This window comes from Aegilops tauschii, chromosome 1 (assembly GCF_002575655.3).
Source record: "Aegilops tauschii subsp. strangulata cultivar AL8/78 chromosome 1, Aet v6.0, whole genome shotgun sequence".
NCBI lineage: Eukaryota > Viridiplantae > Streptophyta > Magnoliopsida > Poales > Poaceae > Aegilops > Aegilops tauschii.
This window is the reverse complement of record NC_053035.3, coordinates 425,150,616-425,172,190: the sequence shown is the minus strand read 5'-3', so window position 1 is coordinate 425,172,190 and position 21,575 is coordinate 425,150,616. Positions and strand designations below refer to the sequence as shown.

The 21,575-nt window shown below is 44.8% G+C and overlaps 3 protein-coding genes and 1 long non-coding RNA gene across 4 annotated transcripts; 3 read left to right on the top strand and 1 right to left on the bottom strand.

The window, feature by feature from the left end:
• Positions 1-4,662: 4,662 nt before the first annotated feature.
• Positions 4,663-9,897, bottom strand: LOC109747826 (uncharacterized). The gene is given in 3 exon segments (XM_040388832.3): positions 4,663-5,067; positions 5,070-5,389; positions 5,974-9,897. Coding segments are annotated over 3 exon segments (2,826 nt in total). The 5' UTR covers positions 8,426-9,897; the 3' UTR covers positions 4,663-5,013.
• LOC120964320 (uncharacterized) lies at positions 5,388-6,320 on the top strand. Its single transcript, XR_005756195.3, has 2 exons — positions 5,388-5,786; positions 5,881-6,320. It is a non-coding gene; the product is annotated as an uncharacterized lncRNA (long non-coding RNA).
• Positions 9,898-10,141: 244 nt separating the features above from the next.
• LOC109748058 (19 kDa globulin) lies at positions 10,142-11,054 on the top strand. The gene has a single exon (XM_020307118.3). It carries the CDS (start codon positions 10,245-10,247, stop codon positions 10,923-10,925), a length of 681 nt encoding a protein of 226 aa, XP_020162707.1. The 5' UTR covers positions 10,142-10,244; the 3' UTR covers positions 10,926-11,054.
• A 3,612-nt stretch (positions 11,055-14,666) lies between these two features.
• On the top strand, positions 14,667-16,870 carry LOC109747830 (glutenin, high molecular weight subunit 12). Its single transcript, XM_020306873.4, has one exon. The coding sequence runs from the start codon at positions 14,727-14,729 to the stop codon at positions 16,701-16,703; it is 1,977 nt and encodes a 658-aa protein (XP_020162462.1). The 5' UTR covers positions 14,667-14,726; the 3' UTR covers positions 16,704-16,870.
• Positions 16,871-21,575: the final 4,705 nt, after the last annotated feature.

Genomic DNA, 21,575 nt, shown 5'->3' with positions numbered 1-21,575 from the left:
GACTCCTAATGTAGCATCCATGCTAAGCCATGTCACTCCAAAAGGAACAATCGTCGATAATTAATTAAGTTTGTTGGTTCTTGAGAATTGAGACCAACGAATAGTCATATTCTTGGGTTAAAAGACACATCCTTTGATCCGTGGAAATGCATATTAGAAAAGAAGCACAAAACTATTAACTAGCACACACACATGTATAAACATTTCAAAATAAACTCACAAAAAATACCTAATAATATCCACAATAAAGTGCGGGCTTTACAATAGTTTATCCTATCCAAGAGCAATTTATTATCCTATAATTCTAGCCTTGCACGAAACCAACCGAACACCATCTTGTGAGAATTTTATGAAAACAAAGAACACCAGAAATCCTTTATTATTATTGTCACCTGCCATAGATTGCTCCCAGCATGTCTGTAAACTAATGAAAAAGGATCGTCATTTTCAGCGCCCAACACAATTGTCATTTTCTCGACACTGGTGACATCTTCATTCCTTTTTTTTTCGAACCATGCTGAAGGGCTGCATATGAATTAAATAGATAGAAGAAAAGGGCAAAAGAAAAAAAAAACATATAGAGTCCTGAGAGGACCAAAACACATACTGGAAGAATAGACAGAGGCACATAAGCAAAGGAAGCTGACTAATGCTAAGTCGAAGACCAAGAGGGACACAACAACGATCAACGGAACGTAAATCTTCTCCAACCACCTTTGACTGATTTACGATCTGAATGATTGGGGTAATATAGAGCTGCTAAACAGACGATCGAGCATTCCTGTCTCCAAATAGCCCACACGACCATCATAGACCATCTTCACTCTTTTGAGCCATACATCATGATATTAGAGCAACTTCTGTTTCGATACACCCTCCTAAACACGAGAATGGCTGAGATCAGCATACATTCCTTCTGTTAGAGTATACGTTCTACACATATGTATAGACAGTGTATGCGCCATGTAATCTAGTCAGCGCATGTACGTGAGAAGTGGGCACGACCATAGCCCACGATCTCTCCTCGTAGTGGCACACGATCACTCTGTAAGTTGTATATAGACTCAGCCGTAGAGCTAAACGAATTGTGTTGATTCCCATATAGTCCTTCTCCCTTCATCATGATATCAAATACCTCTGACCAGATCAATCATTTTGCTCCGGTCACCTATCCCGCTTCCGCCGCTATGGCGACACCTCTGACTCCGCGCTCCTACCATCGGCGATCCTGCCACTGGCGGTCCCGTCACTCCTGTTGCCAATGCCCCACCAGCCCTGCTGCCTGGCAGCGCTACTGCCTTTGCGCCGCCTGCATCTCCCCTCTCCTCGCCGGTTCTTCAAACGATCAACATCCACCAACACGCCCCCTGTCAACCTACTCGCCGGCAACTACGCGCAGTGGCTTCGCCACTTCGACGCGGCAATCGACATGTTCGGTCTTCGCGATCATGTTGATGCCGATGCCGTGCAGCACCCGGACCCCCTGAGTGGGTGATGGCGGATCACGCCGCCGTCCACTGGCTCAACACCACCGTCGCGCCTGATCTCCTAGATGTCCTGATGCAACACAAGGACACGGCACTCACCTTGTGGATGGCGATCGACGTCATCTTCTAGGACAACTAGCTCGCCCGTGCGATTTACATCGACGTCGTGTACCATGCCATCGTCCAAAGCGACATGACCATTATGCAATACTGCACCAAGCTGAAGATGTAAGCCGACCAACTGCGTGGTCTCGGTCAGCTTGTGAGTGAGACGCAATAGGTCTTCCAGCTTCTGCGTGGACTCGGGCGTTAATACCACGAGGCGATCCTCACATCATGCTGCGCACGCCTCTTCCATCGTTCCTTCAAACTCGCTCCCTGCTTCTCGAGGAGCATCGTGCAGATCAAACTGCGCGTCTTCAGAGTACGCATGCGCTCGTCGCCGGGCGTGGCGTCGCCGCCCCTTCTCCACCACCTGTCACACCTGACACCAAAGACAACGATGGTGGTTGTGGGCATCGCCGAGGACGTTGCACCGGCATCGACGGTGGATCGGGCAGTGGTGGCTCTCCCCAACAACCGCCACCGCGCATCCCAAGCCTCCCCACCCCTGCCCCTGGCCCCAACTCCTGGATAGGGCTCGTTTAGGCCTGGCCTGTGCATTGGAGTGCTCCAGGCTCCGGTGTGTTTGGCATGTGCCCTGGGGCACCGCATCAGCATGCCATGTTTGTTGCTCCGACCATGCCGCTGCCTGGTGTGTACGGCTACGACGGTTACACGCCACCTCCTCCCTGCTACGGCCCACTGTCGGTCTACAACACTTCCCTACCTGACGTACAGCAGCCGCAGCAGCCCCTGGACATGGCCTCGCTCCTGGCCGCGCTCCACAGCGCCACCGCCGGGCTGTCTTCCTCAAGCAGTACCTCTGACTGGTACATGGACTCATGTGCTGCTTCCCACATGACCAATTCCCCCAGTAATCTTCACTCCCTCCTTCCCTTCACCTCCTCCTCTCACATCATTGTCGACAGTGGTGAGCACCTCCCAATCAAACACACTGTTCTCATTTCCGGCACCTCTCCCATCCAACTGCGCAACATTCTTGTTTCACCTTCCTTGATACAAAAAACTTCTTTCCGTTCATCAAATTTGTCGTGACAGTCCTATTTTCGGTTGAGTTTGACTTGTTTGGTTTATCTGTCAAGTTTTTGCGAACCAAGGCGGTGATCCTTCGCTGTAATTCGACTAGGGATCTGTACTCCGTGGCGCTGACACAATCGCTCATCTCGCATCTGTTCGCCGGCGTCGTCACGTCTGATCTCCTCCACCAGTGGCTTGGGCTTCCCGGTTCTTTTCATTTTTCTTGTTTTTTCTTTTTCTTTCCTTTTTCATTTTTTCTGCTTCCTTTCCTTTCCTGTTTCATTCACTTTTTGATTTTTTTGAATTTCAAAATAAAATAAAAATGTTGGCAAATTAAAAAAATTCTAGGGTTTTCAAAAAATATCCCTGAATTTGAATAAAATGTTTGCAAAATTGGGAAAATTTTCGAATACTTAAAAAAGGACCTATTTTTAAAATAAATTACGGAAAATTCAACTAGTGTTTGAAGTTTTCAAAAAATGTTTGGAATTTCAAAATTTGTACGTGATTTTCGTAAAATATTCGTGTTTTTAGGAAACATTCAAAATTTAAAAAGCGTTCATCTTTCGATCGCTAGAGTAGTCAATCCAGTTTGATATAGTGCCCAGTTTCCCGCTTCGCTGCATATGCCCGCTAGTTTCGCTGTATGCGGCAGTGGTCCGGCCCAGTAGGGCGGCCGCCTCTTCGTTGCCCCGCCAATCTGCCGCATAAGGCCCATTTATCATCTCCTTCTCACGTTCTGCTTGGCAGACAAGATCCAAACCCTGATTCCCGTCTTGCCGCCGTCTTCTACTATTTCAGTCTGGCGTGGACTCCTGCGACCGGCGAACTGGTCACTGGGGCTTGCCGGCGAATGGGGTGGCGAGCGGCCGGCAAGAGTGTAACGCCGCTGAGAGGCCAGAGGCTGTTCATGGCTCCTGGGCTCGTCTCGTCGCGGCCGGGCAGGCGACGCCGGCGCCGCGCGCAGAGATCCGGTGAGCTGAAGTCCAACTCTTTATATTCTGTCTTTTTAGTGTAGATTCGTTCGTCTTAATTAGTTGGGGAAAGTTCTAATTAGGCCATAGAAATTTTGTGCTAAATTAAGATTGTTGTTTCGAAAAGGAGGCATTGATGGTTAAGGGGGTCCCGTCAAAAATGGTTAAGGGGGAAACCATTGATGCATCTTACAAAAGAAAGAGAGGTGAGTCTGAAGCCAACAAACCAACATTAATCGAAGCAGAACGAAGCCTCCTGTGTTGTTGCTCAAATTTGAGATTATTAAGATAAGGCTACATATACGATGGAAGATAATTTTCTAGCCAATAGCTTGATAGTCAACATAAAGAGTAAAATCATGGATATAGATCCGTAAATGGATTTGTATGTATAGCCACTTCAGTCATGCTCCTTGTTTCTCGAATGGAAAAAAAGTATCTTCTTTCTGGGAACATGCTAAACCAGAAATTCCTATGTTCGTGATTCTTCATCCACCGATGCAGAAAATCTTCCAGTTTTCCATTCTCAAAGGCTAAGCGGAACTCCTCCCTTCGTGTCTTCTTCCTTTCCAAGCTTGTTGCGGGGAATCTGGGCTCTTCTTCAGATTCGTGGCCTGAGCTTCATTCATTGATTTATTCGGGTGCATTCCTTTCGCACCCCGGTTATGAAATTCCGTACTCATTAAGTGCTAAGTACATCTATGAAGATGTTCTTATGCAATTTAGGAGCGCAAGGTAGGATCTGATCTATAGTGATTAATTCAATACTCCATGGCTAAGTAGTTTTTTCGTACAGTTCCTTTTGTTATGGAGTAGCTGCTGCATACAGTTAAGTTACAAATGTATTTTGTTAACTAATGTCGACAAGATCAATATAATTATCTAAGTTTCTGAATATTCTGCAAAATCTAGCTTGTTCTAGTCCTACAATTTCGTTCTTCTAAAAACATACAGCTTCGCCCCAGCTGAGATTTCTTTCAAGATCCGTCACTGCATGCTAATACATATAATGGTTCAAAACAACATCAAATTCAACTCACTATGGTACAGCCACAAACGCGAAGACAACGCCTACAACTTCTATTATTCCTTTATTTGGCATATAACAATATGGCCCCCAGCACATAAATGCTCACGAATGTACAGTAGTTGTTGTTAAATACAATACACTATATATGCAACACCACTGTATACAATGATTGAGTTTAACATAACCAGTTTCGATCTTTCTCTGATCATAATTGATTCCTGTGAACCCACAGAAGCTCTTGCCCAATAATTTGTAACTCCATGGACAGGGACAGTTGTGTCTATTCAGAGAGTGCCGATCGGCTATGGTAAAATACATGAGAAACTAATACCATTCTAATCTTACTATAAGTGACGGAAATAGAACAAGCCGTACGTCCAATCTATATTACTGCGCTGTGGACCAAGATGCAAAATTCTGGCTGGCCATGATTAGCCGTTTTATGGCACCCAATTCTCTTACCACATCGCTCATCCTTATGCGCTGTCTTGCAGGGCCCCTGCAGCAAGCTAAACCAAGTTTTGAAACTGGAGCAGCGAACAATTCTAAAGTCGCTTTAGGCTCTTGGTTGCATCTAATATTGACATCCATTGTTTCCAGTAGATTACCAGGACAGGCCATCTCAATGTAGTTTGGTAGATTTGTACTCTCATTGAAAAATGGGTCAGTTGGCCTTCTCCCAGTTAGCATCTCCAACAATAGCACACCATAGCTGTACACGTCACCTTCTACAGATATTTCTGTCCCCATGCCATACTCTGGTAAAGGAAGGAAAGGAAAGGGCTTGTGTTAGTTTTCTTATAAACTGTATGGTATAAATATAATCCATTCCACTCACATTCCTTAGTTGTTTACATATAGTAGTTGGCTGTATTCTTGGCACAACAAATTATTGTAAGTGGACAAATATATATTTTTCAGATTCTCATTTTACCACTAGAGGATGGCATGAAGGATACACAGGAAATCCGCTCTTTTTTAAATTATGAAACCATAAGAATTGGAGGCTTAAAGCTTCTTATAATTACTAAAAAGAATCATGAACACTTGTTCAGGGAAATTTACTGATTTTTTAGACAATGTTACTGACTGTTGAGTCAACAATAACAATGTACGGTGGAGCCAAGCGGCTGCCAGGGGAGGAACAAATGTGAGGTAATCAATCCACTAATTTTGTTGATGCGTACCTGAATTATTGAACAAATGTAACCCACTATATTTTGTAATTCATGTTTGGTTCATGATGCAGGTTACCATTTCTTTTATCTACATGTTAATAAAGTCTTGCATAAATATCTTTAAGCAATTACTGAAAATGTGGAGTAAGAAGGAAACAACATACCTGGTGCAAGGTACCCAATTGTGCCTTTGATTCCAACAGAGGAACTTTGACCTGTGAGTGATTGACTGCTTTCTTCTGCCCTAATTATCTTTGCTAGTCCGAAGTCACCAAGATGTGCAACCATGTTATCATCAAGAAGAATATTACTTGGTTTAACATCACAGTGAACAATTGGAGGATCAATATGATGATGGAGATATTCCAGTGCCTCCGCCACATCAAGTGCAATGTTTAGCCTCTGCATCAGGCTTGGTGTTTGGAACTCGCCTTCTGTGCTCGGGTGTAACCATTTATCCAAGCTTCCATTGGGAATGAACTCGAGCACAAGTGCCTTGAATTGGCTGCCACTGTGGTCCAAGCTATCACACACTGTGATAACCTTGACTAGTTTGCGATGTCGAATCCGTTTGAGAGCATTGCACTCAGACATGAAGCTCCTTGTGGCTCCTTGCCTTTGGACATCAAGTACCTTCACAGCCGCCGTAATTAAATTTGCACCAGAACCAAAAGTCCCTTTATATACACTGCCGAAGCTTCCACGGCCAACCAAATTTTCTACAGAGAATGAATCTGTAGCCGAATGCAACTCAGTGTATGAGATCCTCTGAAACATCTCAGGGATGTTTTCCTGACCTTGGCGGGCATCACCTCTTGACTTGTTAATGTAACAACATGTAGCAATGCAGACACCAAGCAGGATGAATGCTCCCACCACAGTAAACACCAAGATGTGAATCAGTTTATGACGTGCAAGCTTATCAGGGGCTAGGTATGGGCATGCAGGGAAATGGAAGAACACGGGGCCACCACATAACATGCCATTACTCGTGAGAGATACAATGCTTGCATTTGAGAAGATTCCCGTATCTGGCACCGGACCTGATAGTTGGTTGAATGAAAGGTTTAGATTCTTCAGAAGCTGGAAGCTCTCAAGAAATTCAGGAACAGGTCCTGATAAGTTATTATTAGAGAGATCCAGCTCTTCTAACCCTCTTAATGCCATGAATTCTTTTGGAATCTGTCCATGCAAGAGATTCCCTTGTAAGTATAGGAATTGCAATTCTATACAACTACCAAGGGTATTTGGTATTGCACTTGATAACTTGTTCGATGAGAGATCCATTATTGCAAGATTGACTAGCTGCCCAACATGTGGGGTAATAGGTCCATCTAATAAATTGTTTGAGAGATTGAGAAATACAGCCAGGGAGGAGATGCTCATAACTTCTTCTGGGATTTGCCCACTCAAGAGGTTACTGGAAAGGTCCAGAGAGATCAGCTCAGTTAGGTTGCCAAAAGTAGCGGGAATGCTACCCTCCAAATTGTTGTTTGAAAGAATTAGCTTGTTTAGCTGTGACATGTTGCCTAGTGACAATGGAATCTCCCCATGGTATCTATTCTGAAATAGAAACAGATTTCTTAGGTTGGATAGCTTTCCAATATCTGAAGGTATGGTTCCTGTGAAGAGGTTATCTGCAAACTCAAGAACCGTGAGTTTGTAATATCTTCCTATTCCCGTAGGTATATGTCCAGCAATCTGGTTTCCTCCTACTTGAAGAGTTTCAAGTTTTTGCGAGAGATTACTGATGCTATTTGGCAAAATCCCCGAAAGGTTATTCAGTTGAAGATCTACAGTAGATAGGCTGCTACAGTTAGCCAAGGAGGTCAGAAAATCCCAATCCCTCGACTCTGTAGCCTGCAGCTCATTCTTCCCTAGCACAAATACAGTCAAACATCCATTTTGGCCAATATTTGATGGGATTCGTCCATGAAATCTGTTCCCATGGAGAACGATACGTTCAAGAGAAGATATGTTTGACAAGGAGGAAGGGATCTGGCCTTTAAATTTGTTGTAGAATAAACTGAACTCTTTCAGGTTAGGAAGTGTAGACCCAATATCTTGTGGTAGCGAGCCTGACAGTTGGTTTGACTCAAAATCGAAGCGTTCAAGTGACGACATATTAAATAATACTGGAGGGATCAAACCTTGTAGGTTATTGGTTCCTAGAAACAGAAATCGAAGGTTGGTAAGCTTAGACAAAGCTGGTGGAACATGGCCGCTCATCATATTATCTTCCACGTTCAAATCTTTTAGGGCTGTCAAATTGCCGAGCCATGGTGGTATTTGCCCATGCACATAGTTACTTGCTATACTAAACACGGTGACTGTTGCAAGATCCGCAAAGGAAGGAGGAATTGTACCTGAGATATTGTTCTTGCGAATACTCAGAACAACAAGCTTTGACAGGTTTCCCATGGCGGGAGGGATGGCACTGGACAGGGAGTTGAAGCTCAGGTTGAGCCTGCGGAGTGCAAAGCAGTTACCAAGGCTAGGAGGGATCTGACCTTCAAGCTTGTTGTTGGACAAATCTAGTACACGGAGACGGGAGAGGTTCCCGAGAAATGGTGAAATGGTCCCGGAGAGGCCGATACCTTGCAAGCGCAGCGCCATGACATGGCCCGGGTGAGTCCTGCTGCATTTCACGCCGGTCCAGCTGCAGAAGCCATGAGTACTGCCATTGGAGCTGCTGTTGATTGTCCATGAGGAGTGCGCCCAAGGGATCCTTGGTGATGAGGGATTTGAACGATAGGAGGGCGGGGAGGTCGTGGGCCGTGCTGATGGAGCTGGAAGTGGAAGTGGATGTGTTCAAAAGAAGGGCAGTGGTGGTGGTGAGAAGGGCAAGAGGCCGGAGGAGCCATCGTCTCATCTCCATGGCCAGGCAAAGAAAACCAATACCAGCTGCTGGTTGGGGGGGATACAAGTAGAAACTGCAATTGTGTACCAAGCACCTATGATGTGACATTCTGTCATTGACTAGCCAATGAAAATCAGGAGACTATGAGAGTCGCCAACGGCCGGGAAATACTATTGCAAAATCGAAATAAATCTGGAGACTATGAGACTCGTCAATGGCTACACATCAATTTCTTATGCACTTCAAAAACATTTAAACTTTGCAACACAGTACTTACCAAAATACAAATTATATAAATATAAACATTTCAAAATAAAGCTTACTAAAAACACCTAACAATAGCTGCAGCAAAGCGCAGGCTTTACACTGGTTTATCCTATAGTTCCCGTCTCAAACAAAAGCAATGGAACGCCATCTTGTGCCACTTTTGTCAAAACAAAGAACACCAGAAATTTTTCATTATTATTTCGGCCTTCCATAGATTGCTCCCAGCATATCTGTAAACCGATAAAAAGGATCGTCATTTTCAGCATCGAATACAGTTGTCGCCTTTTCCACACTCTGGTGACATCTTCACTCTTTTGAACAAGGCATCACGATATGGCAACTGCAGAACCAAGACTAAATATACCACTAGCATTGGTATCCGGCCAACCCGAAACTCATCCACCAAGTAGAAAGCGCCAGCCGGAGCAAGTCTTGCCATGCTTCACGCATTATACTTTTCGCACACTGAAGTTTCCACTGGAATTTATCATGATTTCGACAGTCAAGCATGCAGACCATGAATTTTATGATGATTTCGACAGTCTAGCATGCAGACCACGGCAGACAGGCTAGTGCCCTATCGGCAATGGAAGTTTCTTATTGGCTTCCCACTGAAATTGAATAGGGCAGTGGCTGGACGACGTTGCAACACCTCACCCAAGTGACCGAAGTAGTATCAAAGTATCTTCCCGTCATATCAGTTAAGTTTTTTGGTCTGGAAGAGAGAATCCAGATTGTCATAGTGGTCTTTCTAACTTCGATACCCAGCGTTGGCCAATTCCTCCTGAAATACCACTCAAAACAAGGGAAACTCCAAAGAAAAAGTACAGCTAAAGCTGATTGATTAACCCTTTGCATTGTTCCTATATCAGATTTAGGAAACCTTCAAAATTCACTGCAAAGTGTACGAAGTACAAACAAGATTATCATTTTTTTAAAGGAGGATCACCCCCGGCCGCCTCTACATTAGAATGATGCATGCAGCCAGAACAAGATTATCATAGACGAGATTTTTCAAGGAACTATTATTATGGATAATTCCATACATGATCCTCATCATCGTGACTCATGACTAGTGCAAAAGACGTTACATGCTGAGTACTACATCCATACTTGCACGATAAGATTGTTGCAGTAAAAGCAACTTTCCAGCTCATCCGACATCATCCGGAAATCGTTTATAGCAAGCTCCAAAATTTGTCACTGCAACGTGATCGTCTCAGTTTCAATCTCAATCTCTTCAGCATCTCACCACACAACAAATAAACCACAATCGGAAACGCAACCACATTTCGTACTGGAATCAATATGGGTAGGTTCGTCTTCTTCGCGGTGTTCCTGGCGGCCCTGGTAGCCGTCTCCGCCGCCCAAGGCGTGCTCGAGCAGAGCCTCACGGACGCGCAGTGCCGGGGCGAGGTCCAGGAGAAGCCGCTCCTCGCGTGCCGGCAGATCCTCGAGCAGCAGCTGACCGGCCGCGCCGGCGAGGGCGCCGTCGGCGTCCCGTTGTTTCATGCCCAGTGGGGCGCCAGGGAGCGATGCTGCCGGCAGCTCGAGAGCGTCAGCCGCGAGTGCCGCTGCGCCGCCCTCCGCGGCATGGTGCGGGACTACGAGCAGTCCATGCCGCCGCTGGGAGAAGGGCGCCACGGCTCGTCGGGGGAGCGTCAACAAGAGCAGGGGTGTTCCGGCGAGTCCACGGAGCCGGAGCAGCGGCAGGAGGTACAAGGGGGTCAGTATGGCAGTGAGACAGGAGGAGGCCAGCAGCAGGGAGGAGGCTACCACGGGGTGACCGTCGGGCGTGGTGGCCAGCGGCAAGGACAGGTGCTCTGTCACAAGAGGCCGCAGCGGCAGCAGGGAGAAGGGTTCTCCGGCGAGGGGGCGCAGCAGAAGCCGCAGGCCGGTCGCGTGAGGTTGACGAAGGTGCGGCTGCCGACCGCGTGCCGGATCGAGCCCCAGGAGTGTAGCGTCTTCACCGCCGACCAGTACTACTAAGCTAGCTGATTGGTGGATGTACTGTGTGAGCTCTGATAATAAGTGTGACCTGTAACCACAATCCTCCATGCGGAAATGACAGTGATAATGAAAAAGCAATGAATAATGAAATGGATTTACTTGCCAGAAGCCCAGAACCGGTTAATCATTTTTTGCTTGTGACTCCCGTAATTCTTTTACTTCCAAAATTTAAAAATAAGGAATACAAAATAAATCTTGAAAACTCCATGGGAAAATGCTTTTATTTGCAGCCCGAGAGCACATCCCTATTTGGAATTATGGATCACCGCATTTTGTTTTTGTTTTCAGTGCACCGCATTTTTATTAAGGAATCTTTTTGGAACTTGGAAATGCATGCTTTCAACTTTTCAACGTAAATATCGGTAGAGCTTAGGCAAAAAAGGAAGTGCCTTTGTTTTAGTTCAAACGAACTAAAACCACGACATTTATTTTCGATCGGAGGGAGTAGTAGTTATGAGTGATACAATGTCATGTTCTACATGATTGGATGGTGACAACTTTGGAGTGAATAAGTTTTGAGTTGGCACTTTCTTTTTTAAGGGAAAAGCCATCATGGTGACTTTATTCATAAGGTGTAAAAGTTACATCGGTTGCTAATTTAACTAGATAAAAAAGGGAAGATTCCTGCTAGCTGCCACCTGTTAGTAACAAAAACATTAGAATTACAAGCTAAAAGATGCGCAACTTGATTGGCTTCCCTAGGACAATGATCGAATTTGACATTCACAAAACTTTGACATAGAAAGGAGCATTCTTCGTAAATTGCGGCCGCAACACCAATTGAATTGCCTCCATTCTTCATCGTGCCGGCAACATCATGCAATCTGAATTCACTAGAATTGTGTTACACCCCACTTGTCCAGCGAGGACCCGACTATTTCGGAGGGCGATAGCCTCTGCCATGGCAGCCGTGTTGACGTAGGTTACAACGCAGTTGCTTGCCTGCCATGATTATCATGAAGCACCACACCTGAAGCGTCATTCTTCTCGAGAATGATGAAGGCCGCATCAACATGAAGTTTTACATAGTTCTCCGGTGGTTTCTCCCGGCCTCCTCTGCGAGTGCCCACCTTTTTATTTTGCTCGCCTGTAGTTAAGACATAGCGGTTGTTAAGTTTTACATATTTTGTACTGCACTTAGTATAACTATAATTGTATTTTTAGTACTATTAAGTTATACTTAGAATTGGTTGCATGCTAAACACAATTAATAAATGGTGGATTATGTGGCACAATAAACAACTATTGGCAAATTTTCTGCATGCATGATTTCACTTGGATTCCTTCCTAGTTTTTTTCCCAGGAATTCTTTCCTAGTTGATCCGCTTCCCCATTGATGCATCCTCGCCTCAGGCAAACAATTACAATCTCTAGTGGTGATGAATGCTTTGTTGTTAATACAAGTTTCTCTTAGTTATGAGCGGAACAAGAAGTAATATACACAAGTTTCTGCACCAAACCTAGAGGCAAGGTGGCATTGGAGGATTGAGGATGTTTGTGTTTTTTCTTGTGGGGATGTCTGCATTTGTTGTTGAGGTGGATTATGACAATCTATCTTTTGCCCGTTTTATTATTTGTTCAACATTTTATTTGCTTCCATGGCTATCTATTTTTGTTGCCGATACAATGAATAAGGTTAATAAAGCATAATTTAGCAACCACAAAATGTGTATTAGGAGTCAGGGCCGGGCCGGCAAACTCAGGGACCTATGCCAAACTCTAACAATGAGCCTACCATTAGAAGAACGTCCGGCAAAGAGATGCACTGCAACATATGACCAAAACGTCACCCATGATCGAGTACAATTTCTTAGTGCCTTTTTCATCAAAGTTATATTTGAAACATTTTAGAAAATTTGTCTTAAATTTTTTCCCATGGCGTTTCGATCAAAAAAATGCCTTAAAACCTACCTATATAAAGGCAATAAGGGAAAACACTTCAGGATACCTTCGAATCTAAGGTGTCTTTCTTTAGATGGTATGCTAAACTGTTCTTCATGGCGCCTCAAATCATCATTCTGCAAGTAAAGACTAAAAATAACGCTAAATATGGAGTTAAAGGTTTACAAACGACGAGCGGAAAAGGAGTCTTATATAATTCCAGTAGCATTTATTCCATTTTGCTTCACATAGAAAATGTAGCTGAGGTGGTCGATGTTTATTTTGACTCGCGTGAGGTCGCCGGTTCGATCTCAGAAGCAACGCTGGAATATCCCATATAGATTTATTTTTCAGGCTGAGTGATGCTCGGGTACCTCCAGCGTATGGGCTGAAATTCGCCCCCCCTGCAAATCATGGGCCCTGTGACGTTCGCACGGGTTGCACATGCCTTGGCCCGGGCCTACTAGGAGTGTACCTAGATTATGTTGGACGACGGGAGATGAAAGGGATGTATTAATTAACAAAGATAATGAAGCTTAATTTTCTTATATGTTGTTAATATTGACAAGAAACAAGCTGCTAACTCAAAGTTACGGTTACATAGTCGCAACCTTTTATATCTAAATAATATCTCTCTCTCTCAACATGCAAACATGCCACCTCAGCATGTAGCATGCATGGAAAATTGTCCACTTCAACATGCAACCATGCATCAAAATTTCCATTTTACTAGGCTATTTATTTGATAAAATTTCACAAATATACAATAATCAAACACAATAGATCATATGTGTTTTCAGTTTTGGTTCTCACATTATTACTCCAAATATAAATGTTTCGTATAACCAAATTTCATTCAAATATACTGCAAAACATTTCCGTGACAACATGTGGGGTACATCTAGTTATAAGGAAATATTAGTGATGTCCTGCAAGTGATAAGGCCAAGGAGAGAAGAAGTGCACCATCTACAGAGGCCAGGGAAAGACAATGGACATGCAGAGAGGCGGGGGCGGGGAAGAAACACATGGAGATCATAGAAGAACATAAGAGGTTAAACATAGGAGGAGGATATAATGGACAATTAAATCCACATTACCTGAACTCATTTGGGAAGTGGAAAAAATCCCCTATTCTGGTGTAAATCAAACTAATTGACGCGAGTTTTCTCTGAAGATTCTATGTTAATTTTAGACATGAATGACCAAAGGTTTCAGTTAGTTGAGTTTTGTCATCGAAAGGTGTTTACATAAGTCCAAAAATTCTACCAGCTTTTGGTACGGCGCGTCATAGAACAGATAAATGTTGTGAGTCATTGGATAGATATTATGAGTCATAGCATGGATTTGTGTTGCCTGGAAATCTAACTATGACAAGAAACAAAACATAAATGGGCTTTTGAAAGATGATTTATCAACTTACCTTATCCATGCAAGCTACCTTCCACTAGTCGACATGCTTAGAAGCTTTTAGTGACCGCAGATTTGCAAAAGCAATGGCTAACAGACACCCAAACCCCAAGAAGCATAACCACTTCTCTTAGATAAAAATAGCAAATCGATATACAAACGTCTACACTTCTGCAAACAATACCCAGAAGCCAGAATTAGGATTGAACCGATTACGTGGCTTTAGCAGACCGTCCAAAAATCTGTTTTGCAAAGCTCCAATTGCTCCTTGCTTATCCAGCTTCTTTTGTGTTGGCAAATTGTTCTTTTCCAACCGACTTTATTCTTTTCACATTTCTTCTTAGGCTGAACTAACCTCGCCGTGCACACAACCATTGTCCTGAACCTTCACCACGTCCCTATAAAAGCCCAACCAATCTCCACAATTTCATCATCACCCACAACACCGAGCACCACAAAATAGAGATCAATTCACTGACAGTCCACCGAGATGGCTAAGCGGCTGGTCCTCTTTGCGGCAGTAGTCATCGCCCTCGTGGCTCTCACCACCGCTGAAGGTGAGGCCTCTAGGCAACTACAGTGTGAGCGCGAGCTCCAGGAGAGCTCGCTTGAGGCATGCCGGCAGGTCGTGGACCAACAGTTGGCCGGTCGGCTGCCATGGAGCACGGGGCTCCAGATGCGATGCTGCCAGCAGCTCCGAGATGTTAGCGCCAAGTGCCGCTCTGTCGCCGTCAGCCAAGTCGCAAGACAATATGAGCAAACTGTGGTGCCGCCCAAGGGCGGATCCTTCTACCCTGGTGAGACCACGCCACTGCAGCAACTCCAACAAGGAATATTTTGGGGAACATCTTCACAAACAGTACAAGGGTATTACCCAAGCGTAACTTCTCCTCGGCAGGGGTCATATTATCCAGGCCAAGCTTCTCCACAACAGCCAGGACAAGGGCAACAGCCTGGCAAATGGCAAGAACCAGGACAAGGGCAACAATGGTACTACCCAACTTCTCTGCAGCAGCCAGGACAAGGGCAACAGATAGGAAAAGGGAAACAAGGGTACTACCCAACTTCTCTGCAGCAACCAGGACAAGGGCAACAAATAGGACAAGGGCAACAAGGGTACTACCCAACTTCTCCGCAGCACACAGGACAAAGGCAACAACCAGTACAAGGGCAACAAATAGGACAAGGGCAACAACCAGAACAAGGGCAACAACCAGGACAATGGCAACAAGGGTACTATCCAACTTCTCCACAGCAGCTAGGACAAGGGCAACAACCAGGACAATGGCAACAATCAGGACAAGGGCAACAAGGGCACTACCCAACTTCTCTACAACAGCCAGGACAAGGGCAACAAGGGCATTACCTAGCTTCTCAGCAGCAGCCAGCACAAGGGCAACAAGGGCACTACCCAACTTCTCAGCAGCAGCCAGGACAAGGGCAACAAGGGCACTACCCAGCTTCTCAGCAGCAGCCAGGACAAGGGCAACAAGGGCACTACCCAGCTTCTCAGCAAGAGCCAGGACAAGGGCAACAAGGGCAAATCCCAGCTTCTCAACAGCAGCCAGGACAAGGGCAACAAGGGCACTACCCAGCTTCTCTGCAGCAACCAGGACAACAAGGGCATTACCCAACTTCTCTACAGCAGCTAGGACAAGGGCAACAAATAGGACAGCCAGGACAAAAGCAACAACCAGGACAAGGGCAACAAACAGGACAAGGGCAACAGCCAGAACAAGAGCAACAACCAGGACAAGGGCAACAAGGATACTATCCAACTTCTCTGCAGCAGCCAGGACAAGGGCAACAGCAAGGACAAGGGCAACAAGGGTACTACCCAACTTCTCTCCAGCAGCCAGGACAAGGGCAACAAGGGCACTACCCAGCTTCTCTGCAGCAGCCAGGACAAGGACAGCCAGGACAAAGGCAACAACCAGGACAAGGGCAACATCCAGAACAAGGGCAACAACCAGGACAAGGGCAACAAGGGTACTATCCAACTTCTCCACAGCAGCCAGGACAAGGGCAACAACTAGGACAAGGGCAACAAGGGTACTACCCAACTTCTCCGCAGCAGCCAGGACAAGGGCAACAACCAGGACAAGGGCAACAAGGGCACTGCCCAACGTCCCCGCAGCAGACAGGACAAGCGCAACAACCAGGACAAGGCCAACAAATAGGACAAGTGCAACAACCAGGACAAGGGCAACAAGGGTACTACCCAACTTCTCTGCAGCAGCCTGGACAAGGGCAACAGTCAGGACAAGGGCAACAGTCAGGACAAGGACACCAACCAGGACAAGGGCAGCAATCAGGACAAGAGCAACAAGGCTACGACAGCCCATACCATGTTAGCGCAGAGCAGCAAGCGGCCAGCCCAATGGTGGCAAAGGCGCAGCAGCCCGCGACACAGCTGCCGACAGTGTGTCGGATGGAGGGGGGCGACGCATTGTCGGCTAGCCAGTGATAGAACTCTCTGCAGCTTGCATGGTGCTTGGGCATGCATGCACCTTATCTATCCAATAAACGTGATGCGTGTTCACAGTTTTTCATGTAACTAGAGTAAAACCCAATAATAATGCAAAATGAAAAGCTTCTCCAGCTAAAAAAGAACAAAATGGGTGTTGTATAGTATGGGTTGCATGTCTCAGCTCATTGTGTTGATGCATATTGATGACCCACAAGTATAGGGGATCAATTGTTGTCCTTTCGATAAGTAAGAGTGTTGAATGCAACAAGGAGCAGAAGAAAATGATAAGCGATTTTCAGCAAGGTATTTCTGCAAGCACTGGAAGTAACGGTAACATATAGTTTTGTCGTAGGATAATTCGTAGCAAGTAACAAGTAACAATGGTAGCAAGGTGCAGCAAGGTGGCCCAATCCTTTTTATAACAAGGGAAAAGCAGGAACGTTCTCTTATGTAAAGCAAAGTGCTCTCGAGGACACATGAGAATTGTCATCTAGTCACGGTCATCATGTTTAGTTGATTTGTGTTTGCTACTTTGATAATTTGATATGTGGGTGGACTGGTGCTTGGGTGATGTTCTTACTTGAACAATCAACCCACTGATGATTACCCCTTCTCACAAGCATCCGCAACTACGAAATAAGGATTAAGATAAATCTAACCATAGCATGAAACATATGGATCCAAATCAGCCCCTTACTGAATAACGCATAAACTAGGGTTTAAGATTATGTCACTCTAGCAACCCATCATCGACTTATTACTCCACAATGTCCTCCCTTAGGCCCAAGTATGGTGAAGTGTCATGTAGTTGATGTTCACGTGACACCAAAGGAAGCAACAACATACATATCATCAAAATATCGAACGAATGCCAACATCACATGATTACTTATGACAAGACATCCCCCGTGTCCTCAGGAAAAAAGTAACTACTCACAAATCATATTCATGTTCAAGATTAGAGGTGTATTGAATATGCTTGAGGGTCTGAACATTTAATCTTCCACCAAATAAACCAACTTGCATCAAGTACAAGATGTAATCAACACTACTAGCAACCCACATGTACCAATATGAGGTTTTGGGACAAATATTGAATACAAGAGATGAACTAGAGTTTGAGATGAGATGGTGTTGGTGAAGATGATGATGAAGATTGGTCCTCCCATGAAAAGAGGATCGTTGGTGATGTCGATGGCTTCGATTTCCCCCTCCCGGAGGGAAGTTACCCCGGCGGAATCGCTCCGCCGGAGAGCAAAATTGCTCCTGCCCAGGTTTTGCCTCGAGACGGTGGTGCTTCATCCCAAAAGTCTTATTATTATTATTTTCTAGGGCAAATGGCTTCATATAGCAGAGGATGAGCACCGAAGGCCTGCCATTGAGCCCACAAGCTCATAGGGCGCACCGAGGGGGTGGGGCATGCCCCCTCAGCTTGTCGCTCCCTGGTGGCCCCCCTCCTAGTATTTCTTCCTCCAGTATTTTTTATGTATTCCAAAATAATTCTCCGTAATTTTTCAGGTCATTTGGAGTTGTGCAGAATAGCTATCTCTGTTGTAGCCTTTTTTAGTCCAGAATTCCAGCTGCCGACAATCACCCTATTCATGTGAAACTTGCAAAATAAGAGATAAAAGACATAAGAATTGCATCATAAAGTGAAATAACAATCCAAAACAGAATAAATAATAGTAGGAAAACATGATGCAAAATGGACGTGTCACCCCCCAAAGCTTAGACCTTGCTTGTCCTCAAGCGTAAGCCGAAATTAATAATCATGACCACATGTTTAGAGAGAGAGATGTCGATAAAAACAAAATACATACATGAAAGCATCATGCTCATTATCATATCATCAATATATCATCATAAAACTTCACATGCTAAAGTAAATATTCATTCACAAACTAAAGTATGAACTATAAATTTCATTGGAAACTAACAAACTATGATCTCAATCATTGAAACAATCATAATCCATCATATTTTCAGAAAGATACTATGTAAGAGCATTGTTTACCAACTTCACATACCCAACTATCATTTAGTCTTCTATGATTGCTGACACTCACATCATATTTATGTTGGGAAACGTAGCATGCAATTTCAAAAAAAATTCCTATGCTCACGCAAGATCTATCTAAGAGATGCATAGCAACGAGAGGGGAAGAGTGTGTCCACGTTCCCTCGTAGACCGAAAGCGGAAGCGTTTGCCAACGCGCTTGATGTACTCGAACTTAATCTCGTTCCGACCGATCAAGTATCGAACGTACGTCACCTCCGAGTTCTGCACACATTCAGCTCGATGACGTCCCTCAAACTCTTGATCCAACAGAGTGTCGAGGAAGTAGAAGAGTTCCGTCAGCACGACAGCGTGGTGACGGTGATTGTGAAGTTAACCGCGCAGGGCTTCCCCTAAGCACTACGTGAATATGACCGGAGGCGTAAACTGTGCAGGGGGCGCCGCACACGGCTAACAAACGTTGGTGTGTCTTCTAGGCGCCCCCTCCCCACGTATATAAAGGAGGGAGGGGGAGAGAAGCAGCCTAGGGCATGCCCAAGTAGGAGGAATCCTACTTGGGCCCCTAGTCCAAGGCCTCCCCCTTTCCTTTAATCGGAGGGGGAAAAGAGGGAAGAGGGAAGGAGGAAGGAGGAAGGAATGGGGACGAAACCCCACCTCCTTCCCCTATTTGGCCTCCTACCATAAGGGGGGTGCCACCCCTTGTGGGCTGGTGTGCTCCCCTCCTATGGCCCATATGGCCCATATCTTCCCCCGGGGGGTTCCGGTAACCCCCGGTACTCCGACATGTACCCGATACATTTCGGAACACTTCCGGTGTCCGAATACTATCATCCTATATATCAATCTTTACCTCTCGACCATTTTGAGACTCCTCGTCATGTCTGTGATCTCATCCGGGACTCCAAACAATCTTCGTTAACCAAAACACATAACTCATAATACAAATCGTCATCGAACGTTAAGCGTGCGGACCCTACGGGTTCGAGAACTATGTAGACATGACTGAGACACCTCTCCGGTTAATAACCAATAGCGGAACCTGGATGCTCATATTGGCTCCCACATATTCTATGAAGATCTTTATCGGTCGAACCGTTATGACAACATATGTTATTCCCTTTGTCATCGGTATGTTACTTACCCGAGATTCGATCGTCGGTATCTTCATACCTAGTTCAATCTCATTACTGGCAAGTCTCTTTACTTGTTACGTAATGCATCATCCTGCAACTAACTCATTAGTCAGTTTGCTTGCAAGGCTTCTTATGATGTGCATTACCGAGAGGGCCCAGAGATACCTCTCCAATACTCGGAGTGACAAATCCTAATCTCGATCTATGCCAACCCAACAAACACCTTCGGAGATACCTGTAGAGCATCTTTATAATCACCCAGTTATGTTGTGATGTTTGATAGCACACAAGGCATTCCTCCGGTATCCGGGAGTTGCATAATCTCATAGTCGGAGGAATATGTATTTGACATGAAGAAATCAGTAGCGATAAAACTGAACGATCATTATGCTAAGCTAACAGATGGGTCTTGTCCATCACACCATTCTCCTAATGATGTGATCATGTTCATCAAATGACAACACATGTCTATGGTTAGGAAACTTAACCATCTTTAATTAACGTGCTAGTCAAGTAGTGGCATACTAGGGACACGGTGTTTTGTCTATGTATCCACACATGTATCAAGTTTCCGGTTAATACAATTCTAGCATGAATAATAAACATTTATCATGAATAAGGAAATATATAAAATAACAACTTCATTATTGCCTCTAGCGAATATTTCCTTTAGTCTCCTACTTGCACTAGAGTCAATAATCTAGATTACATTGTAATGATTCTAACACCCATGGAGCCTTGGTGCTGATCATGTTTTGCTTGTGGAAGAGACTTAGTGAACGGGTCTGCCACATTCAGATCCGTATGTACTTTGCAAATCTCTATGTCTCCCTCCTTGACTAGATCATGGATGGAGTTGAAGCATCTCTTGATGTGTTTGGTCTTTTTGTGAAATCTGGATTCCTTCGCCAAGGCAATTGCTCTAGTATTGTCACAAAATATTTTCATTGGACCCGATGCACTAGGTATTACACCTAGATCGGATATGAACTCCTTCATCCATACTCCTTCATTTGCTTCTTCCAAAGCAGCTATGTACTCCGCTTCACACGTAAATCCCGCCACGACGCTCTGCTTGGAACTGCACCAACTGACAGCTCCACCATTCAATATAAATACGTATCTGGTTTGTGACTTAGAGTCATCCGGATCAGTGTCAAAGCTAGCATCGACGTAACCATTTATGACGACCTCTTTGTCACCTCCATAAACGAGAAACATATCCTTAGTCCTTTTCAAGTACGCCAGGATGTTCTTGACTGCTGTCCAGTGATCCACTCGTGGATTACTTTGGTACCTCCCTGCTAAACTTATAGCAAGGCACACATCAGGTCTGGTACATAGCATAGCATACATGATAGAACCTATGGCTGAGGCATAGGGAATGACTTACATTTTCTCTCTATCTTCTGCAGTGGTCGGGCATTGAGTCTGACTCAACTTCACACCTTGTATACAGGCAAGAACCCTTCCTTTGACTAGTCCATTTTGAACTTCTTCAAAACTTTATCAAGGTATGTGCTTTGTGAAATTCCTATTAAGCGTCTTGATCTATCTCTATAGATCTTGATGCCCAATATATAAGCAGCTTCACCGAGGTCTTTCATTGAAAAACTTTTATTCATGTATCCTTTTATGCTATCCAGAAATTCTATATCATTTCCAATCAACAATAGGTCATCCACATATAATATTAGAAATGCTACAGAGCTCCCACTC

Excerpts from the sequence above, each read along its gene's own strand:
- LOC109747830 (XM_020306873.4), top strand. The coding sequence starts at position 14,727 with ATGGCTAAGCGGCTGGTCCTCTTTGCGGCAGTAGTCATCGCCCTCGTG.
- LOC109748058 (XM_020307118.3), top strand. The coding sequence starts at position 10,245 with ATGGGTAGGTTCGTCTTCTTCGCGGTGTTCCTGGCGGCCCTGGTAGCC.